Below are 25,629 nucleotides of genomic sequence, written 5' to 3'. Positions count from 1 at the left end.
AGTTAACTCACAAGGCAGCTGGGCCCCGGCTAACGGTTTTCCTCTAGAGGGAACCCGAGAGCTCCCCTCGGGGCGGTGTCTGAGGCGACTGTGGCAGCTCTCGGGACACCTACAGATCCCATAAGGCTCAGCGCCAGGAAGTCGACGAAGGGTGGCCTCCTGGGAGTTGTAGTCTTTAATCCAGTAAAGTAGAGAGCCTGTTTAGTGTCATCCAGGACTTGCGTACTTCTCGCGAAGTGCGGGAAGCCGACGCATTCATCGCGAGACGAAGCTGGGCGTGGTTTTGCATCTGTATCCTTTGCACGAGTTTCTGGAACTGTAAGCACTGTCTTCTAAAGTGTGTCTGAGTGAATGTCATGGGGAAAGCGAAGCGGACTGGAGCGCGGAGGCAGGTCCACAAAGCGCCCGCAGGGGCGTTCGGAGGCCAGGCGAAGACTAACCCAAACCCATTTGAAGTGAAAGTCAACCGGCAGAAGTTCCAGATCCTTGGCAGGAAGACGCGCCACGATGTGGGCCTGCCCGGGGTGTCCCGCGCTCGGGCCATCAAGAAGGTAAGTGGGCAGGCACTACCAGGATCTGTGTACTATGCCCAATGGCTAGCCAAGCAATTTGGGGGGAGAAAGATTTATTTGGCTTACACTTCTATATTCCCACCATTAAGGGAATTAAAAGCAGAAGCTCAAACAAGGCAGGAACCTAGAGGCAGAAGCCGATGCAGAAATCATGGAGAGGTGCGGCTTACTAAGGCTTGCTCTCCGTGGTTTGCTTAGCCTGCTTTCTTAAAGAACCTACGACCGCCAGCACAAGGGTGGCCCCATCCACAATATCTGGGCCCTCCCGGTCAATCACTAATTAGGAAAATTCTCTTTAGGCTTGCTTGCCGCCCGAGCTTGTAGAGGTATCCTTTCCAATTGAAATTCCCTTCTTTCTGATGACTATACTTTGTGTCAAGTTTGTCTTAAACTAGCCAGCAAAAAAGATCAGGACTGAGGCATAACACTACCTTTCCTTTGCTTGATATTGAATATCCCTCCTCTGGAAACTCTTCCTCCTTGGGATCTTCCATACATTCTTCTTGACTCCTCTTGCATCCTTTAGGGCCTAAGGCAGAGTTAATCACTTATGAGCTCTGAGCTGTCCTGTACTTCTGCTCTGTATGCTTTGACCATGCCAGCATTTGACCCATGGATAGGATTCATAGAGCATGCTCTTGGAATGTTTGAAAAATGTCCTTCCTCTGAATTTCATGAGCTTGTCCCTTGGAAAGTCACTGGAATAGTACCTTTTGGGGATAACCTCATAGCTTCCTTCCTTCTTGTTTTTATGGCCCCATCTCAAGAGTATACTGTACCTTTCAAATTCAGTTCAACAAGTGGCATTCCATATGTAACTGCTGATGTTCATTTGATTTTAAAAAGAAGTTTGTGTTGCATGGTTTTAATCTCTGGAGAAGCGGAGACAGGTGGATCTCTGAGTTTAAGGGCTACATAGTGAGACTCAAAACTTCCAGTTGAGTCTCAATAAATAAATAAAATAAATGAGTAAGCAAAAGGCAATTCATGGTTACTTTGAGAAAATTAATAGGTTAGACTTATTGGTAATATTTGCAAAGGAGATAAATAAGACTTGGCCTTTGTCCTTCACGGCTACTAATCTGTACTTTGTTACAGAGGATCCAGTGTACATGAGATCTTTAAATTGAAGGAAATATCTTTTGAATTGGGTAAAATATCCATACTGCAAGGAGCCGACACTGTTCTGTATGTGGTCCAATGTATGCATTATAGAAAATGCAAATGACTAATAGTTCACCAGTATGCACTACAGGCCAAGGATGGCAGAGGGGAGGGACATTTGGAGATAAAATAACGTGGGACCTAAAAGAGCTACATCTGCCATTTCTAGGTAAGCCTTGAGTTTCATGCACTGTACTCTGCCACTTGTACTGGTTATGAGCATTAAATAAAGTAGCAAACTGTTGAGGCCCACATTCTGCCTCAACACTTTTGGGGCTAAGTGCTCTGGTCAAGAGAGAGTGTGGCTCTTGGGGCAAGAGACTCGAAGAATGGAGACAAGACAGGGTGTGATTCAGTCTCTTCTATTTTCTCAAGTCTCCCGTATTGAAGGGAATTCTGAGGTATTTATATACACAAGCAGGAGAACACAGGTGAAAACACTTTACCATGTGCACCATACAGCTGAGGTCACTAAACAGCAAAACAAGCTATGTGGGATAAACAATATATTTATCAAAGTGTGCTTCAGCTGTTGTAGGCTTTTGACAACCAAGTCTTTCATCAGGGTATATGGTTCCAGATGGCTGCAAAGTTGATCTAGCCGCTTTCTACTAAAGTCGGCTCCCAACAGCAAACTGTTCTTCTCAACTTCACAGCCCCTTCCGGTGGCCTCCTGAGTGAAGATCATAGAGCTTTTGTGTGAGAATCATTGATGTATGCTGTGTTTTCCAGCGAACACAGACTTTACTACAGGAGTACAAGGAAAGGAACAAGTCCAATGTGTTCACAGACAAGCGCTTTGGGGAGTACAACAGCAGCATGAGTCCGGAGGAAAGGATGATGAAGAGATTTGCTCTGGAGCAACAGGTATGGGAAAATGGCAGGGAAGTCTTTGCTATAAACGTAAAAGTATATGTCTAAAGCCAGCCAAGGAAAAGGGTGCCTCTCCTTGTTCATGTGTGCCTCTGAGTTGTTTGCCTGCCATGTACAGGGGATATGTCTCAAGTGGTGGTGTGTCTCATCTGGGTAGACAAAGGGGAAGGTGCTTTCCAGACATGCTAGTTACTAGTAGATAAATACCTTTACGAGAGCAAATAGTAAGTAGTGACTGGCACTGGGTTGTTTAAGGTCCTGCCTTCAGCTTTGTTGGCTGGAGAACAAGTGAGTGGAGAACCATTGCCTATGGGGAAGACTGAGCAGGAGCTTAGCTTAGCGTAGTTGACTTATGTAAGACTTTTCTCTACAAGTTCTATGTGTATTTCACTCATCTTTCAAATGGTCCAGAATAATTTTTCAGACGGATTATGTTGTACTCTCATATTTCACCTATAGTGGAAAATAACTAATTTTCTAGGAAATAGACATAATAATTTTAAGTAACTGACTTTAACCCTCTTTGTCAAGCGGTATCATGAGAAAAAGAACATCTACAACCTAAATGAAGATGAAGAATTGACTCATTATGGCCAGTCCTTGGCTGACATTGAAAAGCACAATGACATTGTGGATAGTGACAGTGATACTGAAGACCGGGGAGCATTGTCCGGTAAGTTGGGGTGCCACCACAGAAGTGTGGTAACTTGGAGCATGGGGCAGTGTGTTTCTTGTTGGACTTTCTCCTGAAAATGATATTTTAACCTCTTGATGACCTGCATAGGTCAGGCTGTTTGCTTTTGTTCTTTGTTTTGTGTGTTTGTCTCAGAGCGTTAGGTTGTTATGTGTGACCGATGCGTGTAGGGGCTGAGAAAGCACTGTTAATACCATTCTCTCAGTTTACTATCACAATAGCCAGTGTTCCCTCTGAGCACAAAGAAGTAAGTAGAGTTGGAACTGCAGAAGAACCCACCTCATTGATTAGCAAGAGCTCTTCTGCATTGCCTAGCTCCCTAAACGTTCATGAATTCTGACCTAGCAGGCGTAGCCATGGCGTTCGTATTGGACTGTTACATGTCAGCTTTGTGCAAGAACTGATATTTAGCCTGTGCCTGTAGATTACAACATGAAGTAGAGTGAATGTTGACTTTACTTAACATTAATATATGACTGTATCAAATAGACCAAATTTACAAGGAGATTCAGGAATCATTGGTCCATTCATTAATAGTTTATGTGACAGGCACGTTCTAGGGAAATGTGAGAGAATAAAATACCAAGAGCAGTTCATGTCAGATGGCAGACTCAGATAGTAAACAGGTATATCACTGAACTGTTTTGTCTGTGAGAGGGGAAAGTGCTGTGGAGTGGGTGATATGTCCCAGGAGAGGGCTGGGAATGCCATCAGGTAGACATTGCCAGGCTCGCCGAGAAGGCATTGATACAAAGACTGTCGTATCACCTTAGGAGCCAGGAGGCTTCCCATGGGAGAAACAGTGAATGTGGGGGGTCTGAAGTGGGAACTGCTGGAAGGCTGGTGGCTCGGCAGCGGGAAGAGACATTGGTGGGTACACAACAGAGCCACATGGGCTCTATCTATATTTGGCAAGTGGAACCAGTGAACAGTTTATGTCACCACATTTCATTGTCTGGTGTGACATCCTAACAGGATTTACTAGTAATTTGAATATGAATAAGGGAGAAAGGGGAATGGGATGATTATAAAGGTGTTGGCCTAATCACTGAGAAGATTGGATTGCCATTCCCTGAAGTGGGGAGAACCTTTGTATAGATTTAGAGGAGTCTGCAGAGAAACATCCGTGGTCGGTGGGAGAGATAGGAACCAGAGGCCACCAAATGAGCAAGAACATGTAGGAAGAATGGCATGGGTTGGGGAGGTGCTCAGTGAGTGAGAGGGCAAGCATGAGCAGCCATAGCACTCACAGAAAGAAAGACTAGCTGTGGAGCCAGCAGGCCAGCGCAGTGAGGAAGCTGAGCCTGCTCCTCAAGCCTGGTGATGTGAGATCAAACAATGCCACAGCTCTCGTTTGACCTCCTCATGGTGTGCTGTGGCATGTAATCCCGTCCTCACTCAGTCATACGCACACCAATAATATGATTTTAAAAACATCCACACGGAAAAATCTTGGCATGGCACTGAGAGAACAGAGGCAGGAGGATCCCTGGGGCTGGTAGGTGGTTGGCTTGAGTTCAGGTTTGGTGAGGGAGCCTATGCGAAGGCAATAGGAGGAGCACAGTAGACCAGGACACCCAGTGTCCGTGGGTCTCCATACAAACACATAAGCAAAACAGAGAAGAGCTGAAGCCTGAAGGGTTGGAAGGCAGAGAGAGAATCTGTTGGAGGTGCCCCGAGCATGTTGGCTGGAAGCCAAGTAGAGCACTTTCTTTAGTAGAGAGTTGGGCTGTATCAAGCCTACTGGGATGAAGAAGGCTAGGAGCTGGCTTGTAGGTCAGTGAGACTCCGCAGAGGAGCCAGGGCAATGCTAAAAGACTGGGAGACTGAAGATGAAGCAGACAACACTGGAAGCTTTACTGTGAGACCAACAGAAGAGAAGGTGGGATGAAGCAGAGCTTTGTCTTAACATAGAGGCAATAAAGATATGATCTAATAAAGTCAGAGAAACTGATGGGGGAGTGAGGGGTGCATGCTTATGCCATCACCTGAGAACCTGAGTTTGATCCCCAAAACCTACATAAAGATAGAGTGAGAGAACTAACACTCCACAGTTGTCCCCTGACTTCTCCTTGATTGCCATGACACACAATGCCCACACTCACATCACTTTTAAAAAACTGCCCTTGGGGAAACGTTGACAGAGTTCCACCCAAAAAGTGGCTGCAGAGTTAGAGCCGGGGCTTCACAGTATCTTCTGCTGTCTGTTTGCAGCTGAGCTGACGGCTTCCCACTTTGGTGGTGGGGGCCACAAGAATACCTCTCAGAAGGAAGGTGAGGATGGAGACAAGCCAAAGACACGGAAAGAACTGATTGAAGAGCTCATTCTAAAGTCAAAGCAAGAGAAGGTGGGCTGTTGACCACTCTGTATTTAATTTTTATCTGAACTTAATATAGGACCATTTATTTTGAGAAGGAATATTCTAGATCTTCTTTAAGCTTATACCTCTGATGTTTTTGTTGGCTTTAGTAGTTGTAAAACACTATAGCTTATTAAACTTGCAGTGTTTGGATATGTAGTAGCAGGAAGTTATTTCTGTTTGACTTAGAAATTTACACTTGCTTCTGGTCCTTTATTTCATGTCGACGAGTTTCATATTAAGTAAGTCATTGTGTATGTTCTTAGCCTTGATTCCAGGCCACTAGTGAAAGTCTAATAATAATGGTGTGTGGTTTGTATTTGCTGGATTTATTCCCCAGAGAGAAAGACAGGCTCAACGAGAAGATGCCCTTGAGCTCACAGAGAAGCTAGACCAAGACTGGAAAGAAATCCAGATTCTCCTGTCACGCAAATCTAAGAAGTCAGAAAACAAAGAGAAAAAGGAAAAACCCCAGGTGGGTGGCACCCTTCACAAGAAGCAACAGTGAGCTTACTATCTGTTGACTCAGACATTTTAACATCTTTGGTTCGTAACTGTTAGGCTGGTTTTAGTATGTGTGCAGACTTGGGTCCACTGAGCCATTTTGCTAACCTTATAAATGCTTCCTCTTTTTTTGTTTTGTTTGTTTGTTTGTTTGGGTTGTTTGTTTGTTTGTTTTTGGATTTGATTTTGGACAGAGTCTCTCCATGTAGCCTTGGCTGGCCTAGAACTCTGTGTAGACCAGGCTTGCCTCAGTTTCACGGGAGTCTGCCTACTTCTTCCTCTTGCTGGGAATAAAGGACTGTGGTGCTGTGACCAACCTTCAGTTAGTTTCTCTCGTGTTTGTTACAGGGTGGAAGTGACCAACAGTTTCCTTTTTCTCTACCTTAAGTGAGTTACTGTGTTTTTCAGATGAGAAAGAAGTACTTTAGGTAGGAACAGGAAAAGCTGGACTTGTGTTAACGTTCCTTATATTCATGTGTACTATGTTTAATGCTTCATTTCTTTTCCTCTTGACAGTGATATTCTTTAAATTTATCCTAAACTGTTGAAAATAGTACATTTGTTTAGTAGCAAGATTCGACTAAAGAAATAGGATTTCACAAGATTATATTGCAGCATGGCCGTCTCTGTGTCTCTGAGTCAGCCATTCCATTGCTGTGACTCGCGCAGTTCCTGTGCTTTAGGCTCAGTACTTGGATGGGTGGTGTTTATTTCCTTACAGCAGTACATCTGTTAGTTGGGTGCGATTTGGTTTCCTTTTCTTTTTTTTTTTTTTGGGGAGATAGGTTTCACCAAGAGTGACCTTGACCTTCTGCAACCACCTCCCAAATGCTGGGATCCCAAGTGTGCTATTATGCCCAGTAGCTGATAGGTTTTAAGAATAATTTTTGCCTCCCAAATGCTGGGATTAAAGACGTATGCCACCACAATTTGAGGCCAGTCTGCTCTACAGATCGAGTTCAAGGATATCCAGGACTATATAGAGAAACCCTGGCTCAAAAACAATACATAATAACATAAATATATATTATATATACTATATAAAGTATATAATATATGAACATATAAAATAATAATTTTTTATGAGCAGAAATGCCCAGTCACCCACATGTCTACCTGCTTTTCAGTTTTTAGAACCAACTAAAACAACTTGCTTTTATTTATTAGAGTGGGGGAATTCTATGCACATGCAAGTACTCTTAGTCATTGAGCCATCTCACTAGCCCCAGGAACAGTTGTCTGTGTAGAAGAAAAGAGTTGGACATGCTTTGTCCCCTTCCTTATATACAGTGTCTAGTCATTAATGGAATGTTTTTTACTTTTTTGTAAACAATTCTGAAAAACATCTTATTTTTCCCTTAGCCGGATGCATATGACATGATGGTTCGTGAGCTTGGCTTTGAAATGAAGGCACAGCCCTCTAATAGGATGAAAACGGAAGAGGAACTAGCAAAGGAGGAGCAAGAGAGGCTCAGGAAACTGGAGGTACGAGTGACTTGTAACAGAGTGGATGGCTCAGCTCTCTCACGTGAGGCCTGAATGCAGCAGACTCGTTTGTAAGCTTTTCTGCGCTCTCTTGGAAGATGGGCTGGGTTGTGCTGTGTTTACATTTTACACTGGTACAGACGTAAATGTCTTTTTCATTAGTAAGACGATCATACAAGGTAAAGTAAAAACAGTATGTGAGGCCTCTTTGTTACAGCCTCCCACAAACAACCGCTGGCACTGGAGTGAGTGCGTCACCATCTAAAACCTTGCCTGTGTATTCAGGGTCTTAGTTACTGTGTTTAAACAGATACTGTGCAGCTGGCTGCTTTAGCTGGCTGCCACAGGCCTCTTCGGTACCTCAGTGTTTGTGGAGATTTGATGAACTCAGCTTGCGACTTCTCTTTCCTTACTGCCTTAGGCTGAAAGACTTCGAAGAATGCATGGAAAAGATGAACATGAAAATAAAAAGAAACCAAAACATACGTCAGCAGATGATTTAAATGATGGCTTTATACTGGATAAAGACGATAGGCGTTTGCTTTCCTACAAGGTGAGGTGCCCCCACTCCCTTTAAAAACCGAATTTTCTACTGTTCATTCAGGGGTTCACCATAGCTGGAATATTGAAACCTTATAAACAGTTTTTGTCGCATCTTATTATATATTTGCAGCATGGCAAGTGTCAGGTTTTACAGAAAGATGGCAACAACGATGTTGTCCTTCCTCTAGAGAAGGAGCAGGAGCAGAACCACACGGACTTGTTTTGCTGCTCCTCATTGTTGATATCTGCCTTTCCCAATATAGTCTTTAAACTGATGATCTGTTTCAGTTGGTATACTATTGACAGCGCTAACTCTTGGTTAATAATTGTTACTGGGTTTTGATTGGGGGGGGGGGCTGGAGGAAAGGTTCTTGGCTGTGTAGCCCAAGCAAGGCTGGAACTCGCTATTCTGCCTTCTAAGTTCTGAGACTAGAGAGATGTGCCACCATGAATATTTTTCAGTGAAATCATTAGTTTCCAGGTGCCATGTGTTTGTTGTGTGGTGCTGGGGGCTGAACCAGGGCCTCATTTGTTAGGGATGCACTCTGTGCCATTAAGTTATATCCTTGGTACTGGTGTAGATTTTAGTCTAGAACATTTATAAAATACCAGTGATTTTAGACTGTATTAGCCAGAGCTCAGGGAAAGAAAATAGGCAGGCCTACTGTTTTGGGAAGGGTCTGATATATAAAACAGTGTGTTAAAAGGGCCAAAAACCCTGGGGGGGGGTGGGGGGGGTGGTGGTGGTGGTGGTGGTGGTGGTGGTGGTGGTGGTGGTGGTGGTGGTGGTGGTGGTGGTGGTGGTGGTGGAGGTGGTGGTGGAGGTGGTGGTGGAGGTGGTGGTGGAGGATACCTTCAATCGTAGCACTTGGGAGGCAGAGGCAAGTAGATCTCTGTGAGTTTGAGGCCAGTCTGGTCTACAGATCTAGTTCCAGTACAACCAGGGCTATACACAGAAATCAAACAAAACAAAAATTCCAAAAAAGCCACTTACATGAGCAGGTCCAGCCCCGAGGCTTTGTTGTCTCTTCTGTTCCCCAGCCCTCAGCCCTCACAACCACTAAATACCGTCAGCATTGCACTTTCATAAGCTCTGTGGCAAAACCCAAATTTTTTCCAGCATCTCAGCTCAGGGTTCTCTGGGAGGTTGTAGTGACCTCTACTAGAAGTTTAAGGGGTTGGTGTCACCTTTTGCTGAGCCCTGGCAAAGGCCTTATTGATGGGAATCCATGCAAGAGAAAATGACCATGTGGGTCGGGCAGGAAGTCCAGGGGAGAGAGAAGGCCCAGGCTTGTATGTTCCTTAATAATCCCCATGAATAGGGAGGGACTAAACCATGCCAACTCCTCCTGAGAAAGAGCCTTCCTGGCTTAAAGACCTTCCTCTAGGCCTCACCTCTCAGTGCCCCCTCCCTCTCACAGCTCCATAGAGGACCAAGCTTCAATTGCATGAACTCTCGGGGAAGCAAAGCGCTAAGGGAGAGCTTCAGTTCCTGTGGCGTAGGGCACCTCACAGAGTGCACAAGGCTGCCCAAGCAGATGAAAAAGAATGAGACTACGTTGCCATGGTATTCTGGTGTTGCTGCAGAATGTTCTAACCGTGGTCACCATGGTCTTTTTCTAGGATGGCAAGATGAACATTGAGGATGTCCAGGAAGAGCAAAGCAAGGAAGCACAAGGCCAAGAGAATGACCAGAAAGAGGGAGAAGATGACAGTGAGGAAGAGGGTGAAGATAATGAGAGCCATGAGGACTCAGAAGAGCATGATGACCCAGACAGCCACTCAGACCTAGAGTCTGATACAGAGAGTGAGGAGGAAAACGATTCCCCAGAGAAAGAGCAACGTCCGACTCCTGGGGGGATGTTGCCCAGGGATGACCAGAAGGCTCAAAAGGCTGCTGGACCTGAGCTGCCCTATGTCTTTGCAGGTAAGCACAGTTGTTTTTTCTGTTTTCAGTCTGGGATTCAGTCCCCGGCCTTGTTGGGTTTTGTTGTTTTCTAAATAATGGCCACAATGTGTACTTTCGAGTCTCCCTCCCTGGAGATGCAATTGTGAATGCATGGTCACATTCCCACTTGTGACACCTCTGCTGTGTGGCCAGTTATCATTCTTGGTATCTGTGGGTCTGCATATTAGCATGACTTTCACATCAGTTCCATGGCCACAGAGAGTTCTATGACTGTGCACAGATGAAGCAGGCACCTTTCTGCAGCATGGTGTAGATTCCTGGGCCATCTGTACAAAGGCTTTACATCTGGTTACTCCGGCCACAACAAATACCTTTTATCACATGTAGTGTTCTTTGATCTGAAACATAGAAAAAAACTCTCCAATTATAGCAAGCAACCCTGACTTGTTCTGTGACTGAAAGTTAGTTTCAGAAAAGGTAACTAATGAGCAAAGCTGGCTTCCATGGAGGAGACGTGGTGTATGAGTCTCAGGAAATGGATTTGCTTCACGCATGTGCTCCAATCCTGTCTGACATCTGTACTGAAACCAGCACCGCCATAGAGATGCCCCATGTTTTGTGGGTCTTCAGACAAATTACTACTATCTTTCCTTTGGGGCTGTCCTCGGGTACATGATTCGAGTATAGTCATTTAACTAATGTCAGACTCCCTGGATAAGAGTAGATATGTGTGAGGTTAAACACCTTATATAACATTTAAGTTAAATAACTTTTCATAAAGTGAAGAAGCCATGCCTACACTGTGTAAGTAGCCATCTGGATTGTTGTCCTGTTGAAGGTTAACTGTGAAGTATGTTTTGTGTTTTTGATAGCTCCTGAATCCTTTGAGGAACTGAGGTTTTTATTATCAGGAAGGTCAATGGAAGAACAGCTTCTGGTGGTGGAGAGAATTCAGAAGTGCAACCATCCAAGTCTTGCAGTAGGAAACAAAGCAAAATTGGAAGTACGCTGGGGTGAATGTGCTGGTCTTGGAGTGTTAGCACAGTCCTGTTTCTGTGAATGCTAGACATGCTTGGAGGGGCACAGCGCCGAGGGCCTTGGTGTCTGTTACCACTGTGGTGACACCAGAAAGCACTTACTGAGGAGCAGAAAGCCACACATGGCGTCAGGCTCCTCAAGCTCCTCTCTGGCTCAGAGCAGCCCTTTTACCCTCATTTCACATGTCAGGAAACTGAGACTCAGAGCCCATCAAGTGGCCAAGACTTTGAATAAATGGGTTGCCATTGGCTCCGTTCCTTAAGGATTATCATATCCTTATCTAGACCGTACAGGACTACAGCTTTCTTCATTTTTGTTGTTGTTGTTATTGTTGTGGTTTCTTTCATTTTGTTTGTGAGAAAGGGTCTCACTGTATCTTTGGATGCCCTGGAACATACTCTGTAGGCCAGGCTAGCCTCAGACTCTCAGAGATCTCCCTGCCTGTGCTTCCTGAGTGCTGGGATTATAGGCACGCACCATCACACCCAGCTTTGTTTTGTTTTTGAGGTGGTCTCATACTTAGTGACCCAGAGGGCTTCAGACTTGCGTCTGTCTCAGCTTGTGAGTACTGATACTTCCATAAAGAATGTGTCCTGTCCTTAGCTGTCTTTTCTCATCTATGTCCAGCAGTTTCTAGCAGTGTTTTTGCTTGTATTTTGTTTATATTCTCCTGACGTCCTTCGCCCCCGTGGGCTCTGGCCAGTGTGCAGGTGCTCTGGGAGCTGTAGGCTGTGGTTTACCATTTGGTGTTTGGCACTGAGTGATCTCCCAATCTGTGTCCCTGCAGAAATTGTTTGGCTTCCTTTTGCAATACATAGGAGATTTGGCTACAGACAGCACGCCAGACCTCAAGACCATCGATAAGTTGGTTGTGTAAGTAAGAATGCTTGTATCAAGAGGAGTACGGGCTGAATTGGACAGTTTCATCCTATCTAATTTGGTGTCATTGTGTCAGTCAGTGGCAGTGTGACCTTAGGCAAGTGACTGCCCTCAGAGCTATATAGAGACCACACAGCACATACCCACTGCCATGACTTGCTCACAGCTTTCCCCTCTGACATATGCTGCCCATGCAGGGATGAGACAGTCTTAGATTACCAACAAGTTGACTCCAAAACTAAGCTAGTGAGCCCTTCAGTTCCAGCGTCAGTGCATTAGCTTGTGTTGTTCACTTGACGCTGAAGCCGCCCTCTGGTGGGCTCAGAGGTACTGCTCCTTGCCTCACTGCAGCCACACAGGAGGTGCTTTGCTTGAGTCTTAGGGCACCTGCTGGGGAACATGTCCCTTGTCTTACCCAGGGGTGGCTATAGAAGGTTTGACCTTTACCACAGTTGTAACCTGTGACCCCTGTGGTGGTTTCCTGCTCTCTGTATGGCGGCTGAAAGATCAGAAGAAACAGATCTCTGTCAGAAGCTGTGTACTGGCATGTGGGATAAGGGAAAGTCTGCACCTGGAGGGGACACTCTCTAGCCACTTCTGTACTGCATAACTAGCCTGTGTGTCACCTGCGTGTGCACAAAGATGGATGCTCTTACACAGTGTTTGTGAGGAGGAATAAGTTCATATTTGAAGTTCTGTGGTTGACACGTAGACTATGCTCCCAACAGTATTGATTTTATAAGCAGCCGTGGGACCGCACATACTGCCACCACTTAAACACTATGACCAGGGCTTTAGAAAATGGCAAAAACATATATATTATTATAAAGTGCTACTTGAAATGTCACCTGAACCACCAGAAAGGTCAGCCATCAGTAAGAAAAGTAGACTTTTCAGGCTGGCCTCATTTCAACAGTAGAGTGCTCCCTACTATGCATGAGATGGGGTTCAGTACCCACAAAACAAAGATGGATATCCATCTGCAGTCTACCTGTTCTTCCTTGCTGAGTCAGCAACTGTCCTGGGATGTAGATTGGAGCTTTGTTGTTTGGGTTGTTTGCTTGTGTTATCTAAAGCCATCTCTATTATGTTTTTATTAACAGGCACTTATATAATCTCTGCCAGATGTTTCCTGAATCTGCAAGTGACTCCATAAGATTTGTTCTCCGAGATGCCATGCACGAGATGGAAGACATGATAGAGACCAAAGGCCGAGCAGCATTTCCAGGGTTGGATGTGGTAAGCAGAGACAAGGTTCACAGATCATCTCTTTGCATCCACTGGAAACCAAGTTTATTTTATTAGTTATACAGAATGGTTGGCATTGCATACCATGCTCATGGCTTTGAGAGGTTCGCTGTCCCTTACGTGTCCAGCCTGTGAGCCCATGTGTCCCATATTTCCCATGAATGTGGCTGGATACATTTGTAGATGACAGTGTCATGTTGAAAGGTGACCAGCTTGAAGCTAGACCTTCCAAAATGATCTGAAAGAGCTGCAACATGATATGAGAGTAGCATGTAGTTTTCATTCTTTTCTCCTTATTTATTTGTTTGTTTGTTTGTTTTTACTCACTTTATACTGCTTGCTGCCTCCCATAACCCCCTCCTCTTCTCTGAGCACATAGGGGCCGCCCTGAGTATCCCCTGACCCTGGCACTTCATGTCTCTGGGAGGCTAGGTGCTTCCTCTCCCACTGAGGCCAGACAAGGCAGCCCAGCTAGAAGAACGTACCCCACATACAGGCAGCAGCTTTTGGGATAGCCAACACTCCAGTTGTTTGGGACCCACATGAAGCCCAAGCTGCACATCTGCTACATATGTGCGGGAGGCCTAGGTCCAGCCTGTGAGTGTCCGTTCTTAATGATGGATATATAGGAGAACTCTGGCTTGTGTCTACATAGGGCTTTGTCAGATCATAATGGTAGAGAGAGTTTAAGACAAACAAAACCACTTTCTGCAGAATGATTCCAGCCTGCATTCTTTTCTTTAAAATGTTGAGAAATATTTAAGTCTCCAAGATTTTAACAATTTTGTCAGACTCTCGTGCTTTATCTTTGACTGAATTTAGTACTTTTGAAGACCTCTCAGAAGTGCTGGCTGCTTCATTTTCTCGTGTTTGTGTTGAAATGAGTCAGCAGTGACTCACAGGTGCTTACATTTTTGTTACTGTTTTTACATGCATGCTAAAAGATGGCGAGCGTACTAATTAGGTGGGTCTTGACCCTCCCCAGCTCACTTCTTACAAACTTGCCTACTTGAGCCAGGGCTGTTGAGTGCTGTTGTAGACATTTGGGGTAGGAGGGCATTAATTAAGTTCCAAGTCCTTTCATGGTCATGTGTGGGTTCTTCATCCTCTCTCAGCATCTCTCTGGTTGGAGGGTATTAATTATAATTATAGCTGCTCAGATACCTCAGATAAGCTTATATGAGTGTTTGTGATACACTGATCTTTACATGAGCCTGTTGTGCTGAGACACGGCTGCCAGTACAGTAGTAGCTGTATAGCTCATACTGTGGTTCTGCTGCTACTATGCTATGAAGCTGTGGTGTGCAAGAAGCTTGCCAAGCCGTGGAGCTAGCAAGGCTCTCCTTACCCCCAACCCCAAATTGAGATGGGATCTAGTCATTCTACAGTGATAGAGTCCCTGCCTGACCAGAAGGGAGTGAGCTCTCTTAGTGTGTGCCTGCTGGCTTCTAAGTGTGCTTGGTCAAACTGGCAAAGCCCTGGGTGCACTGGAGCGTTCCCTGCTACCTTTGGCTCTTCCTGCTTTCACATGTGCTTGGGGTAGAACTACAGGTATTGGCTGCTGAGACAGGCAGACACAGGCTATCCCGTGGTGTCCACTGAGGCAAGCATGTCCCTGGCTTTGTTACCCTGAAGCCCCAGTTCTTCAGGGTAGAGGTGAGGGTTGAAATCGTTTCCACAAGGCAGAACAAACCCACCCGTCTGGACATTCCAAATGAGCCCGGCTCTGTGTGGGAAAGCATGGGAATGCTGCTGTGTCCTGGGAGGTATTGAGGGAGGCCCTGACCAAGCATGAGTCATGGTGGCTTGTCCATGCCTGCTTTATCTCACCAGGACTTTTAAGACCAGTTGTGCTATGGGACCTATTTAAACATCATTTTCCCTTTAATTTGTATTGTAATCCTTCCTTTCCAGCTCATTTATTTGAAAATCACTGGGCTGTTATTTCCAACCTCCGATTTCTGGCATCCCGTTGTGACCCCTGCCCTGGTCTGTATGAGCCAGGTGCTGACTAAGGTAGGTCCTGTCTTCCAGAGGTGGGTGGAGTCATACCCACATCTCATAATCTGTAGTCTCAATTACAAGTGATACAGGATCACATGAATCCAGCAGTTCAAGCTTGAACTGTATAGAAAGCCTGTCTCAAAGTAACAAAAAATAAGTCCATAGTTACTGACCATTAAGATTTAGCATAAAATTGGTCATCTTAAAGGGCTTATGAGAGCCTGTGGGGATCAGGAGTTCCAGGGCCAGACAGCAGCCTCATCATCCCATTCCAGAGCTCTCTGTGTGAGCTGTTATTCCAGATAGAGCAGGCTAGAGAGCTGGAGTGGGAGGCTTGACTCAACGGTGCAAAATTATATGAGGAGCATGACTCCAAAACAAGCTTTCAAGTAGTAGTAGTTACCAAGTCTGCGAAAGGCGTGTGTTCAGACTGTCCTTCTCCTGTATTGACACACTGCTTACCATGCCCCATGATTACGTATCCTTCATAATCAGTAAGCCTCTTTATCAGAATGCAGGGCTTCCTGTGATCCTCAGTGGGGTGCTAGTTGTCTGCCCAGTCTAATATTCTAGAACAAGGTTCCAGAGCAGTAACTTTCTGTGGTTCCTTCCCAGTGCCCAGTCCTGTCCCTACAGGATGTGATAAAGGGCCTGTTTGTGTGCTGCGTATTCCTGGAGTATGTGTCTCTGTCTCGGAGATTCATCCCCGAGCTTCTCAATTTTCTTCTTGGGATTCTTTATACAGCAACTCCAAACACGAAGAGCCAAGGTGAGTTGATTATCAAGACTTGTAAATATGCATTAGAGCTTTTGCTTTTTAATATTTACATACGCATTCTGGAAAGTTGAGAAAACAATGAAAAAGACTCTAAAGTCTGCAATCCAGGAAGCAACTGTGTTTCTCTGACTCGGTGTGTATGCATGCACACACACTGCATACCAACCTCACCCTTAGGTATTCATCTCTCCAGGGCTGATGCCAAAGCCATGTAAAGTATTGCAGCAGATTTCAAGGACTGGAACTTTAAGTGTTCGGGACTAAATACATATGAAAATTAATCTTACCTTCCTCTTTCACCCTTTTAGGGAGGAAGGTTAATAAGAATTGAGCCCCTGACCCCCCACACCTTTATTATTAAGATCCAGTCTCAGTCAGGTGTGCCTTTAGTCCCAGCACTTGGGAGGCACAGGCAGGTGGATCTCTGGGTCCAAGGCCAACCTTGTCTACAGAGTGAGTTCTAGGGCAGCCAGGGCTACACAGAGAAACCCTATTTCATAATAGCAACAACAGTAATAATACAGTGTCTTTTTCCTAGGCAGGTCTCAAATCCCTAGACTCAAATGATTTCCTGCCTCAGCCTCCTACATAGCTGAAACCGCAGGCGTGCACCACCACTCCCAATTCTGTCTTTACTGTATAGTTCCCTGGAAAGAATTCTGCAGTAGAAAGTGCAGGTACCATAGTGCAGTCAAGAAAGAGGTTCCAGGGCCTAGTAGGAGACTGAAACAAGCTGACCATCCACTTGCCCCTCGTGTCCCCAGCCACTACCATTTAACCATGCCTGACCTCTGCCCCAGCATGTTCATCGTCTTCCATCATTAACTGGTACTTCCGTCTTGTTCTTGTTCATCCTCTCGGCTTGCTCAGACCTCTGGTGAACTCTGCCACCCGCTCTCCAGCACTCTGGCTGCTCCTCACTCTATTTTAGTTTTGGAATCCGTTTTTGCTTTCTCTCTATCTAGTTCATGTATCTGTAAGGGTGCTGGCATGACATCCCTGCAAGGATAAGGCTGTCTTGGTCATGACCTAAGTGCTTAAACCATGTGTGTGACCTGAATAAGGCCATAGGAAGTGTGTTGCTAGCAGGCTTCAAATTTAAGTTGGGCACATTGCTTTTTCCATCCTGGCTGGACCTTTCCCCACAGGTAGCCTGTCTACTTACTTACTTACTTATTTGGTTGATTGGTTGGTTGGGTTGGTTTTGGTTTTTCAAGGTACAGTTTCTCTGTGTAACCCTGGCTGTCCTGAAACTCACTCTAAGCCTGGCTGGCCTCGGACTCAGAGATCCACGTGCCTTTGCCTCCTGAATGCTGGCAGTAAAGGTGTGAGCCACCACTACCTAGTACAGGTATCCTTTGTACACTTATTCAGGTAGTTGGAATGAGTTCACGGGTATCTAGCAAGACCCGCCAGCTTGGTGCACAGACAACTTTTAAAGGCTGAGCTACTACAGAGCAGGCCTTCTAAGCCAGTAACATCCGGGTCCTTTCTGCCCTGTCATGCTTGGGATTCAGGTTCCACTCTGGTGCACCCTTTTAGAGCACTTGGGAAGAACTCGGAATTGCTGGTAGTCTCTAACAAAGCAGATGTGACCACGTGGCAGAGAGGAAGCCTCCCCTTGCACTGGGCAAGTAGACTGAACACCCTGACAGCTACTGAAGCGAATCACACCAGGTATGTGTGACACCCCAGGGATATCTAGAATAAACATCCTAACATGTTCGGCATTATTTTCGAAGGATACCTATTTGATTGGGAACTGCGACTGAGTCCCCATTTAAAAGTATTGTTGCATTTCTTGTGCCTCCTGGTCTGGGCACCAGTATTTCCTAGACTGCCATAATGAGCCATTTAGCCTTTCTGCTGATGTGATTCCACTTAGATTTTCCGAGCAGGGGGGTGAGATTTTTCATTTTGCCAACATTATGGGTTTATACAGAACTACTGAAATAGGATGAGCTAAGTCTGTTTCATTGTCCTTCGCCCTTGTAGGCTGTCATGTGTAGCCTCGTGTTTGAGCCTGCTAAAGCACTGTGTGCTCATGTACAGTGGACTGCCGTCTTTCCATGCCATCATCAGCCCCCACCAAACCCTCCTGGCAGAGCGTCTTGCAGGCTGTAGCCTCCCCCAAGAACTTCAGGTGAGGCCTACTGGTAACTAGGCTCTTTGCCCTGTCCGAGACCATTGAGGACCTGGCCCCAGCTTAGTGTTTTTGTCATTGGAGTTGCAGCTTAAAGGTATTACTGGGAAGTCTCTACCAGAACCGCCTACAATCTCATAAGCACAAAGGGAAAATAAAATTACACTAAGTTTCCTAGCCCCACTTTTGTTCAAGGCCATCCAAAGCACCTTACCCCACAGTTCTGAGGGTGATCTATCCATCCTATAAAGTGACAAGATGCCCTGAGGAACACCCTCCCTTGGTCCTTGGAGCCCCCATGTGTCTAACAAGGTTTTTGTGCTATAGCATGTGGTGGTCAGCAGCCTTTCCATGCCTGCACCTGCTTCCATCCCATCTAGGTGTCCTTACCCCTCCCCCCTCACTGTCTTGTGCCCCTTGTTCATGACTGGTCTCCTGTCCTCTGCCTTCAATCGACGCCACCCTCATCACCAATTATCCACATACAAGCTCAGGTTCCTTGAAGAAAAAGGCATGTTGTCTTCTCCGTACCCTACCCCCAGTGGTATCTCCATTCACAATAAAAGACAGAAGCTCAGCTACAGTGTGGGCCAGAGTAACCTTCCCTTGGCCTGCACTCTGGGCTTCTCATGGGCTTTCCCTCAGTTTTGGTGATGTTCACAGCTGCTCTTTCCTGTCCCCTGCCCAGAGCTTTAGGTGCTATCTGCCCATAGTGCTGACCTTCCTGTACACATTACACCCTCGTCTCTGTGCCACTTGAAGACAGACCCTGGCTTTCCTGATTGCTGAGTCCCCCAAGTCTAGAGCAAGCCATCCCTTGACTATACTGAGTTGCTAGCACCTCCTCAAACTGCATCATTGTGGACATGACTGGGTTTGTCCCTTTTTTTTTTTTTTTTTTTTAAGAGATCTCTGGTCCTACAGATTTAGACTAGCCAGTTAGGGTTATGGAGTTTGTGATTTCTGAGTTCTCAAATGACATTTAGATGGACCAAGACTATACAATGGGTGCAGGGAGGCAAGCACATTGGGTTCCTGAACACATCTGAGTGAGGGAAAAGGATGAGACCACCCTCTGTGAGCTGGCTTCTACCAGCTTCCCTAGACGCCTCCAGGGATATCTGGAAGCCAAGGCCTTAGAGAGATGCACCCTAGCTGTGTGGTTCTGCCTCACATCGTCCTGTTGCTCTGACAACTGCCTCCACACACTGCGGGTCCAGTAGGCTGGGAAGGCAGTCCTGTGTACTTTAATCAGAATTGGGCTGATGGTGCCTTGCCAGTGTGTCCCTGCAGAAAGGCTGTAGGCTACTCTCTGGAGACAAGCTCTCACAGTTACAGCTTTCTCACTGGGTGGGTGGGGTGTGTATGCATTGACATATGTATGGAGATCAGAGGCCAGTGCCTTTGAAATTTAATTTCTAGAGATTGAACTCAGGGTTGGTGGCAGGAGGTTTTATCTGCTGAGCCATCTCACTAGCCCACCTCAGTTTTTAAGGAGTCCTTATTGTGTGTGTTCCCTATATAGAGGATGGCAGCTCAGCCAAACTGTACCTGACAGCCCAGTGGCTGTAGCATAGGCAGCGGCAAGTAGGGCCTCTTAACTATCTATGCCTTTACGTGTTGCTCAGGAGCTGTCTCGAAGCATACTGTCAGAAATGGAAAGCCAGAAGCAGCTCTGCCGGCCACTGATCTGTGAGAAGAGCAAGCCTGTCCCACTGAAGCAATTCACCCCCCGGCTAGTCAAAGTGTGAGTGCTGGGTGCCCTGAGGAGGCCAGGACTGAGTGGGCTGGAGGAGGGCAATGCATCTGCTTGCACCCTGTGACAGGAGACACTGCACTTGGCAGTCAGCTCACCTCTGTAGCCTTTTTGACTCTCTTTAGGCTTGAGTTTGGACGGAAACAAGGCAGCAGTAAGGAAGAACAGGAAAGGAAAAGACTAATCCACAAACACAAGCGGGAATTTAAAGGTGCCGTCCGTGAGATCCGAAAGGACAATCAGTTCCTGGCCAGGATGCAGCTGTCAGAGATCATGGAACGGTGAGGAGGAACTGTGTGTGGGACTAGGTCTCCACTATGGTGTGACGCTCTTATGCTGCTGGTTTCTCTCAGCACCAGAAAGCATGGTGACCGATATTTGGCAGCCTTTGCAGGACTGAGAGTTGAGCCATGCGTTTATGGTTCTGAATTGTCAGTGTTCAAACAGAAGAAAGGCAAAATACCCTGAAAACTGATGCAAAATTAACACTTGCTTTTTTTTTTTTTCTTTTTAGGGATGCAGAAAGAAAGCGCAAGGTAAAACAGCTTTTTAATAGCCTGGCCACACAGGAAGGTGAATGGAAGGCTCTGAAGAGGAAAAAGTTCAAAAAATAAATTGTTTTGTAAATGTAGCAAGGGTGTGTTGTGTGTTGTAATGAAGGGTCCTGGAGGGGCATTATGGAGTGTGGGGTCCCATCTCCCCTGCCATACTCAGCATCTGTTTAAAAATAATGTCCTCCAGTGATAAAGCAAGCTCAGAAACATGCTCGGATGTCCTAAGCCCTGCACTGTTGGATGAGAGCCACAGCACAGGACACTTTAGGCAGTTGTCCCATAAAACAAGCTGTCACAGTTTGGGTAAGTACACTATATAACGTTTTTACAATGAAGTCACCTTCCCACACACTTCTCAGATCATTTATCACACATGACTGAATCCTTATGTCCAGCTGAGTCCTTGTCACCTGCTATGGCTTCTGAGGTATGAGATCTTGTGCAAGGGTTGGTGGTGCTGATTAGGAATTTGATTTTGGATGTAGTGAAGCCATTGTTGGAGCACAAAATGAATGGCTGTGGGTGCCCTGGAGCTCAGAATGAGCTGGTCAACAACACTGGAGGGGCATTAGGCTTGGCTTACAGGGGCTACATCTACCAAAGTGTTCACCTTATCACTTCTCCCTAGGATTCTTTAGGGACAGGCTGCATGAACCCAAACCTAGAGTGGCCTGGGCCTGACTCACCAGCTAGGCTGGTTGGTGCCTGGCTATGGCTACCTTCCAGTCCCAGCTTCCTCCATGTTTAAATTAGCCACCCTCTACATGCCTAACTCCCAGCTCCGCCACCTACATGCCTAACTGGAGCAAGAAGCAGAGTGGCCAAATCTGATACTGGGCATAAACTGAACTTACTGTTTAGTCTATGAGGAGGACATGCCAAAAAAAAAAAAAGCATATAGAGAGCCTCCATTTTGTCGTCAGATTTGTGTCATTAGAAGGGGAAAAATCCAGTTAGAAGAGCTCATCACCCAAGAGTGCATCCGGGTAGTGTGTCCTCTGCGAAAGAGCTGATGTGTTCGGTATTGCTTGAAGAGGTTAACAGCATTGAAGGGAAAGGACTGTAGAGTTTTATCTAAAAGACGAGTCTTTCTGTTTGGGGTTTTGGAGACAGTGTCTCACGTGCACCGCTCTGGCTGTTCTCAAACTCCGGAGTTGAAGAGGATGACTTTGAATCCTGTTCTTTCTATCTTCACCAACGAATGCTGGTATTGGAGGTGTCCATCTCCATGCCCAAGTCCATGGTTTAAAGTAAGCTTAAGTAGGAGGATCAGGAATTCAAGGTCAACCGTGGCTACGTGAGACCTTGACTCAAAAGAAAGATACATAAGTACCAAGGAGACTGAACTGCGCAGACGGGCAGTCTCTTAGATACACTTAGCTCTTCAGAACTTCACTGCTTGCTTCTATTGTATCTGGAGGCCCGCAAGCCTCCTCTACACTTGGCTGCTGGGAGCTCCAAGCCCAGTTCCCGCCACAGCCGGGCCTCCCGGAAGAGGAGGTGCCTGCTCCGAAGCCTCCGGGGTGTGGCCGCTATCCAGGGAACTTCCCTGTCCATCTACCCGTTTGTCCCCGCCAGGAGCCACGGCACACGTGCACAGGTCCCAGGTGGGTGGGTAAGAAGCAAAGGTTTGGATATCGCCTGAGGAGGCCAAAGCGGTACAGGAACAGGATTGCTCTGGGCGCCTGCGACTCCCCAACCGGGCTTTCCCACCATCTTCTCCCCATTACCCGCTTCACAACAGGGGGCGCCCTAACCGCTGCGGCCCTGATCTTACTGCTGCCCTAGGTGGGTAAGGGAGTCGGGCCTTGAAGGGTGTGCCAGGACTGCATTGGAAGCACTTACATTATGTCTGGCAAGATTCTGGAAATTCAGTTTTCAAGTGGAAGGTAAACGGGGGTGTCTTCACCACACCCTCCTTCCCCAGCAGGATCGGAGCTTCCACCATGGGATGGGCAGGGGATGCAGGCTGTACGCCTCGTCCGCCTATTCGGCCTCAGCCCGCTTCCGAGCGCCGCGTGATCATCGTGATCTTCCTTGGCCTGCTACTCGACCTTCTGGCGTTCACACTGTTGCTGCCTCTGCTGCCTGGGCTGCTTGAGAGTCACGGCCGCGAAAAAGTGAGCCCCTCCCCCAAGGCGGGAGCGCACCCCTTGCCTAGCCTATCACCGATTCATCCAGCTGCAGTTGCTTTCCTTGTTATCAGGACCCTCTCTATGGATCCTGGCAGCGTGGGGTAGACTGGTTTGCCACATCCATCGGGATGCCAGCGGAGAAGAGGTACAACAGCGTCCTGTTCGGAGGTATGTCGCTATGTGCCATGCAGGGACCCACAGCCTTTTCTTGGAGAACTAGTTCCGCCTAGGTTCTTGGTCAATCATCCTCTCCTCCCTGGGTCCTGCCTCTTAACTGGCAGGTCTGTTTTGTTTGTTGTTTGTTTTGTTTTTTAACTGAGGCCACCTGAGCTTCAGTCGATGTCCTGTGAGTATAGAGCTAAGTGCGGTGTATACTCTAGGACTGTTCTCTGTCTCTCAGGTCTCATCGGCTCAGCCTTCTCCCTCCTGCAGTTCTTCTCTGCACCACTCACAGGAGCTGCTTCTGATTACCTGGGGAGGCGCCCAGTTATGATGTTGTCCTTGGTAAGCCTCTGGACCCAGCTGTTAACAGGCAGAGAGAGGAGAATGCAGTTGTGGGGTTCCCCGGCCAACAGTGGGCTCTCATCCCTTCTAGAGGGACCTTCTGGCCCCTGGTGTTACACCAAGCTAAATACACCTAAGGAAGGCACAGGGACACAAGTGGCCTGGGTCTGAGGGTTATTGTATGTTCACCTGCCTTACTCTGGGTGCTTCCTGGCCTCAAGTGACCGATTCTGCCACTTGGCCTCCACCCATTGGCAGACAGGTTTGGCCATCTCCTATGCGGTGTGGGCTACCTCTCGGAGCTTTGCGGCCTTCTTGGCCTCCAGAGTGATAGGAGGCATCAGCAAGGGGAACGTTAACATCTCCACGGCCATTGTCGCTGACCTAGGCTCACCTCCAACCCGCAGCCAAGGCATGGTGAGTGAACAGACCCAGGGGACAGGGACTGATGGGCTTCAGACTCCGTGCCTAGCTCAAGTTGTCTTTTCCCTAGGCAGTTATTGGGGTAGCCTTCTCCCTGGCCTTTACTCTGGGTCCTATGCTCGGAGCATTCCTGTCTGTGGAAATGGTGCCCTGGATCAGCCTACTCTTTGCTGTCTTCGACATGTTGTTCATCTTCTGCTTCTTGCCAGAGACACTACCGCAGGAAAAACGGGTAGGCCCAGGTCCAGGAAGGGGTGAGGGCTCCTGTGGGTATGCAGGGGTTTCCTTTCTTATTTGTACCACTGTCAGGGGAGACTGGCCTGCTCTCAAACTGCTGGCATCACAGCACCACCTGGGTTTCCTGGATCTTGGCCCCTACTGCCTCACAGGTCCTGGTCCTTCAGCTGCCAGGCTATGTGCTCCCAGCCTCCTGACCAGCCTTCACTTCTTCCCACAGGCATCTTCTGTCACCCTGGGCTTCCACACTGCTGCCAACCTGCTCAGCCCCCTGGCCCTGCTTCGTTTTGCAGCTGTCGCTCACAGTCAGGATCCACCTGCAGAGGACAGTAAGGAGCCTTACCCCTTACTGAACTCTCAAGTCTTGACTACCCAGCGTGAACAAGGATCAACCTGTGGTCTGTGTTGACTTGCAGGACTCAGAAACTTACGCCGTTTGGGCCTCGTCTACTTCCTCTACCTTTTCCTGTTCTCAGGCCTGGAGTACACACTGAGCTTCCTTGCACACCAGCGCTTCCAATTCAGCAGGTAGGTCTCCATCTTAGAGAGCCTCTGCTTCAAGGTTCTCAGACCCCAGGTCCAGGAAGCCTTTGTGGTACCCCTTCCAGCATTCTGGCTGGCCTTGCCCATCCCCCAGGCAGTTGGTGGCCTAGGGGCTGGGTACTCACCCTCCACCTCCTAGCCTGCAGCAGGGCAAGATGTTTTTCTTCATCGGCCTCACCATGGCCACCATACAGGGCACCTACGCCCGGCGGATCAGCCCTGGCAAGGAAGCTGCAGCTGTAAAACGGGTAAGGGACTTACTTCCACCACGGTGAAGACAGATGGTACTCTGACCCCTGGCAGGCTGGAAACGCAGTCCTGAGATTTCTGTTTTCCCTAGGCAATGCTGTTGCTGGTACCAGCCTTCCTCTTAATTGGCTGGGGGCACTCACTACCTATGTTGGGCTTGGGACTGATGCTCTACTCCTTCGGTGAGTGGGCTCTGCCAGGGCTGGTGTAGACATCCTCATGCCTCATCTGGGCTAACTGGTGCCTCCCAATACTCTCCCACCAGCTGCTGCTGTTGTAGTGCCTGGTCTGTCCACCATGGTCTCCAGTTATGGTGAGAGCCCTCCCCAAAAGGCTACTCAGGGTATGAGAAAGCCAATACGCATCTGACAAGTCTTCCCCCTTCAGGTTCTCCAGGGCAGAAAGGCACAATCATGGGCATACTGCGGAGCCTAGGCGCCCTAGGTAGGGCGGTGGGGCCCATGGTGGCCGCCTCAGGTAAGTGCTACAGGCTACCTAGCACTGACCATTTTCTGAGTCCTTCCTGCAGCCTTCCCCAACTGCCTGCTCTGCTCGGTTGGTCGGGGCAGGAACAGGACTGTAAGCCTGGGTGTTTACACCTCTCTCCACAGTGTACTGGCTGACTGGGGCCCAGGTCTGCTTCACTGTGTGCTCCGCACTCTTTCTGCTCCCCTTCTTACTCCTGCAAAGGCTGAGGCATCCAGCACAGACTTCCAAGGAGAAGTAGCTGAGCTGCCACACCCAACCCCAGCTGTCCGGCTGCCAAGGGGGAACCTGGGCCCAGACCACTCCACTCCTTGCACACTCCTTCCTTGGGCCAGGGAGGCTCACCATGCCCCTCCTCTCAGGATGGTAACCCAGTAGGAAGCCTGGGCAGCTATACCCTTTTCTTACTCCAAAGCCTTTTAGGCTTCTGATTTTTTTTTATCTCTCATTCTTCTGAATGACCAAATAAAGCAGCTATTTTGTACCAAGTGCCTCTTTTTTTTTTTTTTGGTCTTACTATTCTTTGACAATTGCATACTAAATGTTTT

General features: G+C 47.4%; 2 protein-coding genes and 1 long non-coding RNA gene across 3 annotated transcripts; 2 read left to right on the top strand and 1 right to left on the bottom strand.

The window, feature by feature from the left end:
• Window positions 1-101: 101 nt before the first annotated feature.
• Nop14 (NOP14 nucleolar protein) lies at window positions 102-20,581 on the top strand. The gene is made up of 18 exons (XM_034509214.2): window positions 102-551; window positions 2,469-2,603; window positions 3,141-3,282; window positions 5,518-5,651; window positions 6,004-6,138; window positions 7,530-7,652; window positions 8,074-8,205; window positions 9,819-10,122; window positions 10,977-11,107; window positions 11,930-12,015; window positions 13,125-13,260; window positions 15,184-15,285; window positions 15,889-16,042; window positions 17,569-17,728; window positions 18,047-18,194; window positions 19,823-19,941; window positions 20,076-20,231; window positions 20,465-20,581. The coding sequence occupies exons 1-18, from the start codon at window positions 357-359 to the stop codon at window positions 20,562-20,564; spliced, it is 2,592 nt and encodes an 863-aa protein (XP_034365105.1). The 5' UTR covers window positions 102-356; the 3' UTR covers window positions 20,565-20,581.
• A 270-nt stretch (window positions 20,582-20,851) lies between these two features.
• On the bottom strand, window positions 20,852-22,481 carry LOC143443081 (uncharacterized). Its single transcript, XR_013111802.1, has 2 exons — window positions 22,350-22,481; window positions 20,852-21,808 (listed from the first exon to the last, which is right to left on the bottom strand). It is a non-coding gene; the product is annotated as an uncharacterized LOC143443081 (long non-coding RNA).
• On the top strand, window positions 22,451-25,565 carry Slc75a1 (solute carrier family 75 member 1). The gene is made up of 12 exons (XM_034509210.2): window positions 22,451-22,624; window positions 22,711-22,807; window positions 23,040-23,143; window positions 23,402-23,560; window positions 23,637-23,798; window positions 24,024-24,132; window positions 24,220-24,331; window positions 24,486-24,594; window positions 24,687-24,777; window positions 24,861-24,908; window positions 24,983-25,072; window positions 25,207-25,565. The coding sequence occupies exons 1-12, from the start codon at window positions 22,451-22,453 to the stop codon at window positions 25,320-25,322; spliced, it is 1,371 nt and encodes a 456-aa protein (XP_034365101.1). The 3' UTR covers window positions 25,323-25,565.
• The last annotated feature ends 64 nt before the right edge of the window (window positions 25,566-25,629 follow it).

Source organism: Arvicanthis niloticus, chromosome 7, assembly GCF_011762505.2.
Source record: "Arvicanthis niloticus isolate mArvNil1 chromosome 7, mArvNil1.pat.X, whole genome shotgun sequence".
Classification (NCBI taxonomy): Eukaryota; Metazoa; Chordata; class Mammalia; order Rodentia; family Muridae; genus Arvicanthis; species Arvicanthis niloticus.
This window is presented reverse-complemented; position numbering and strand designations above follow the sequence as displayed.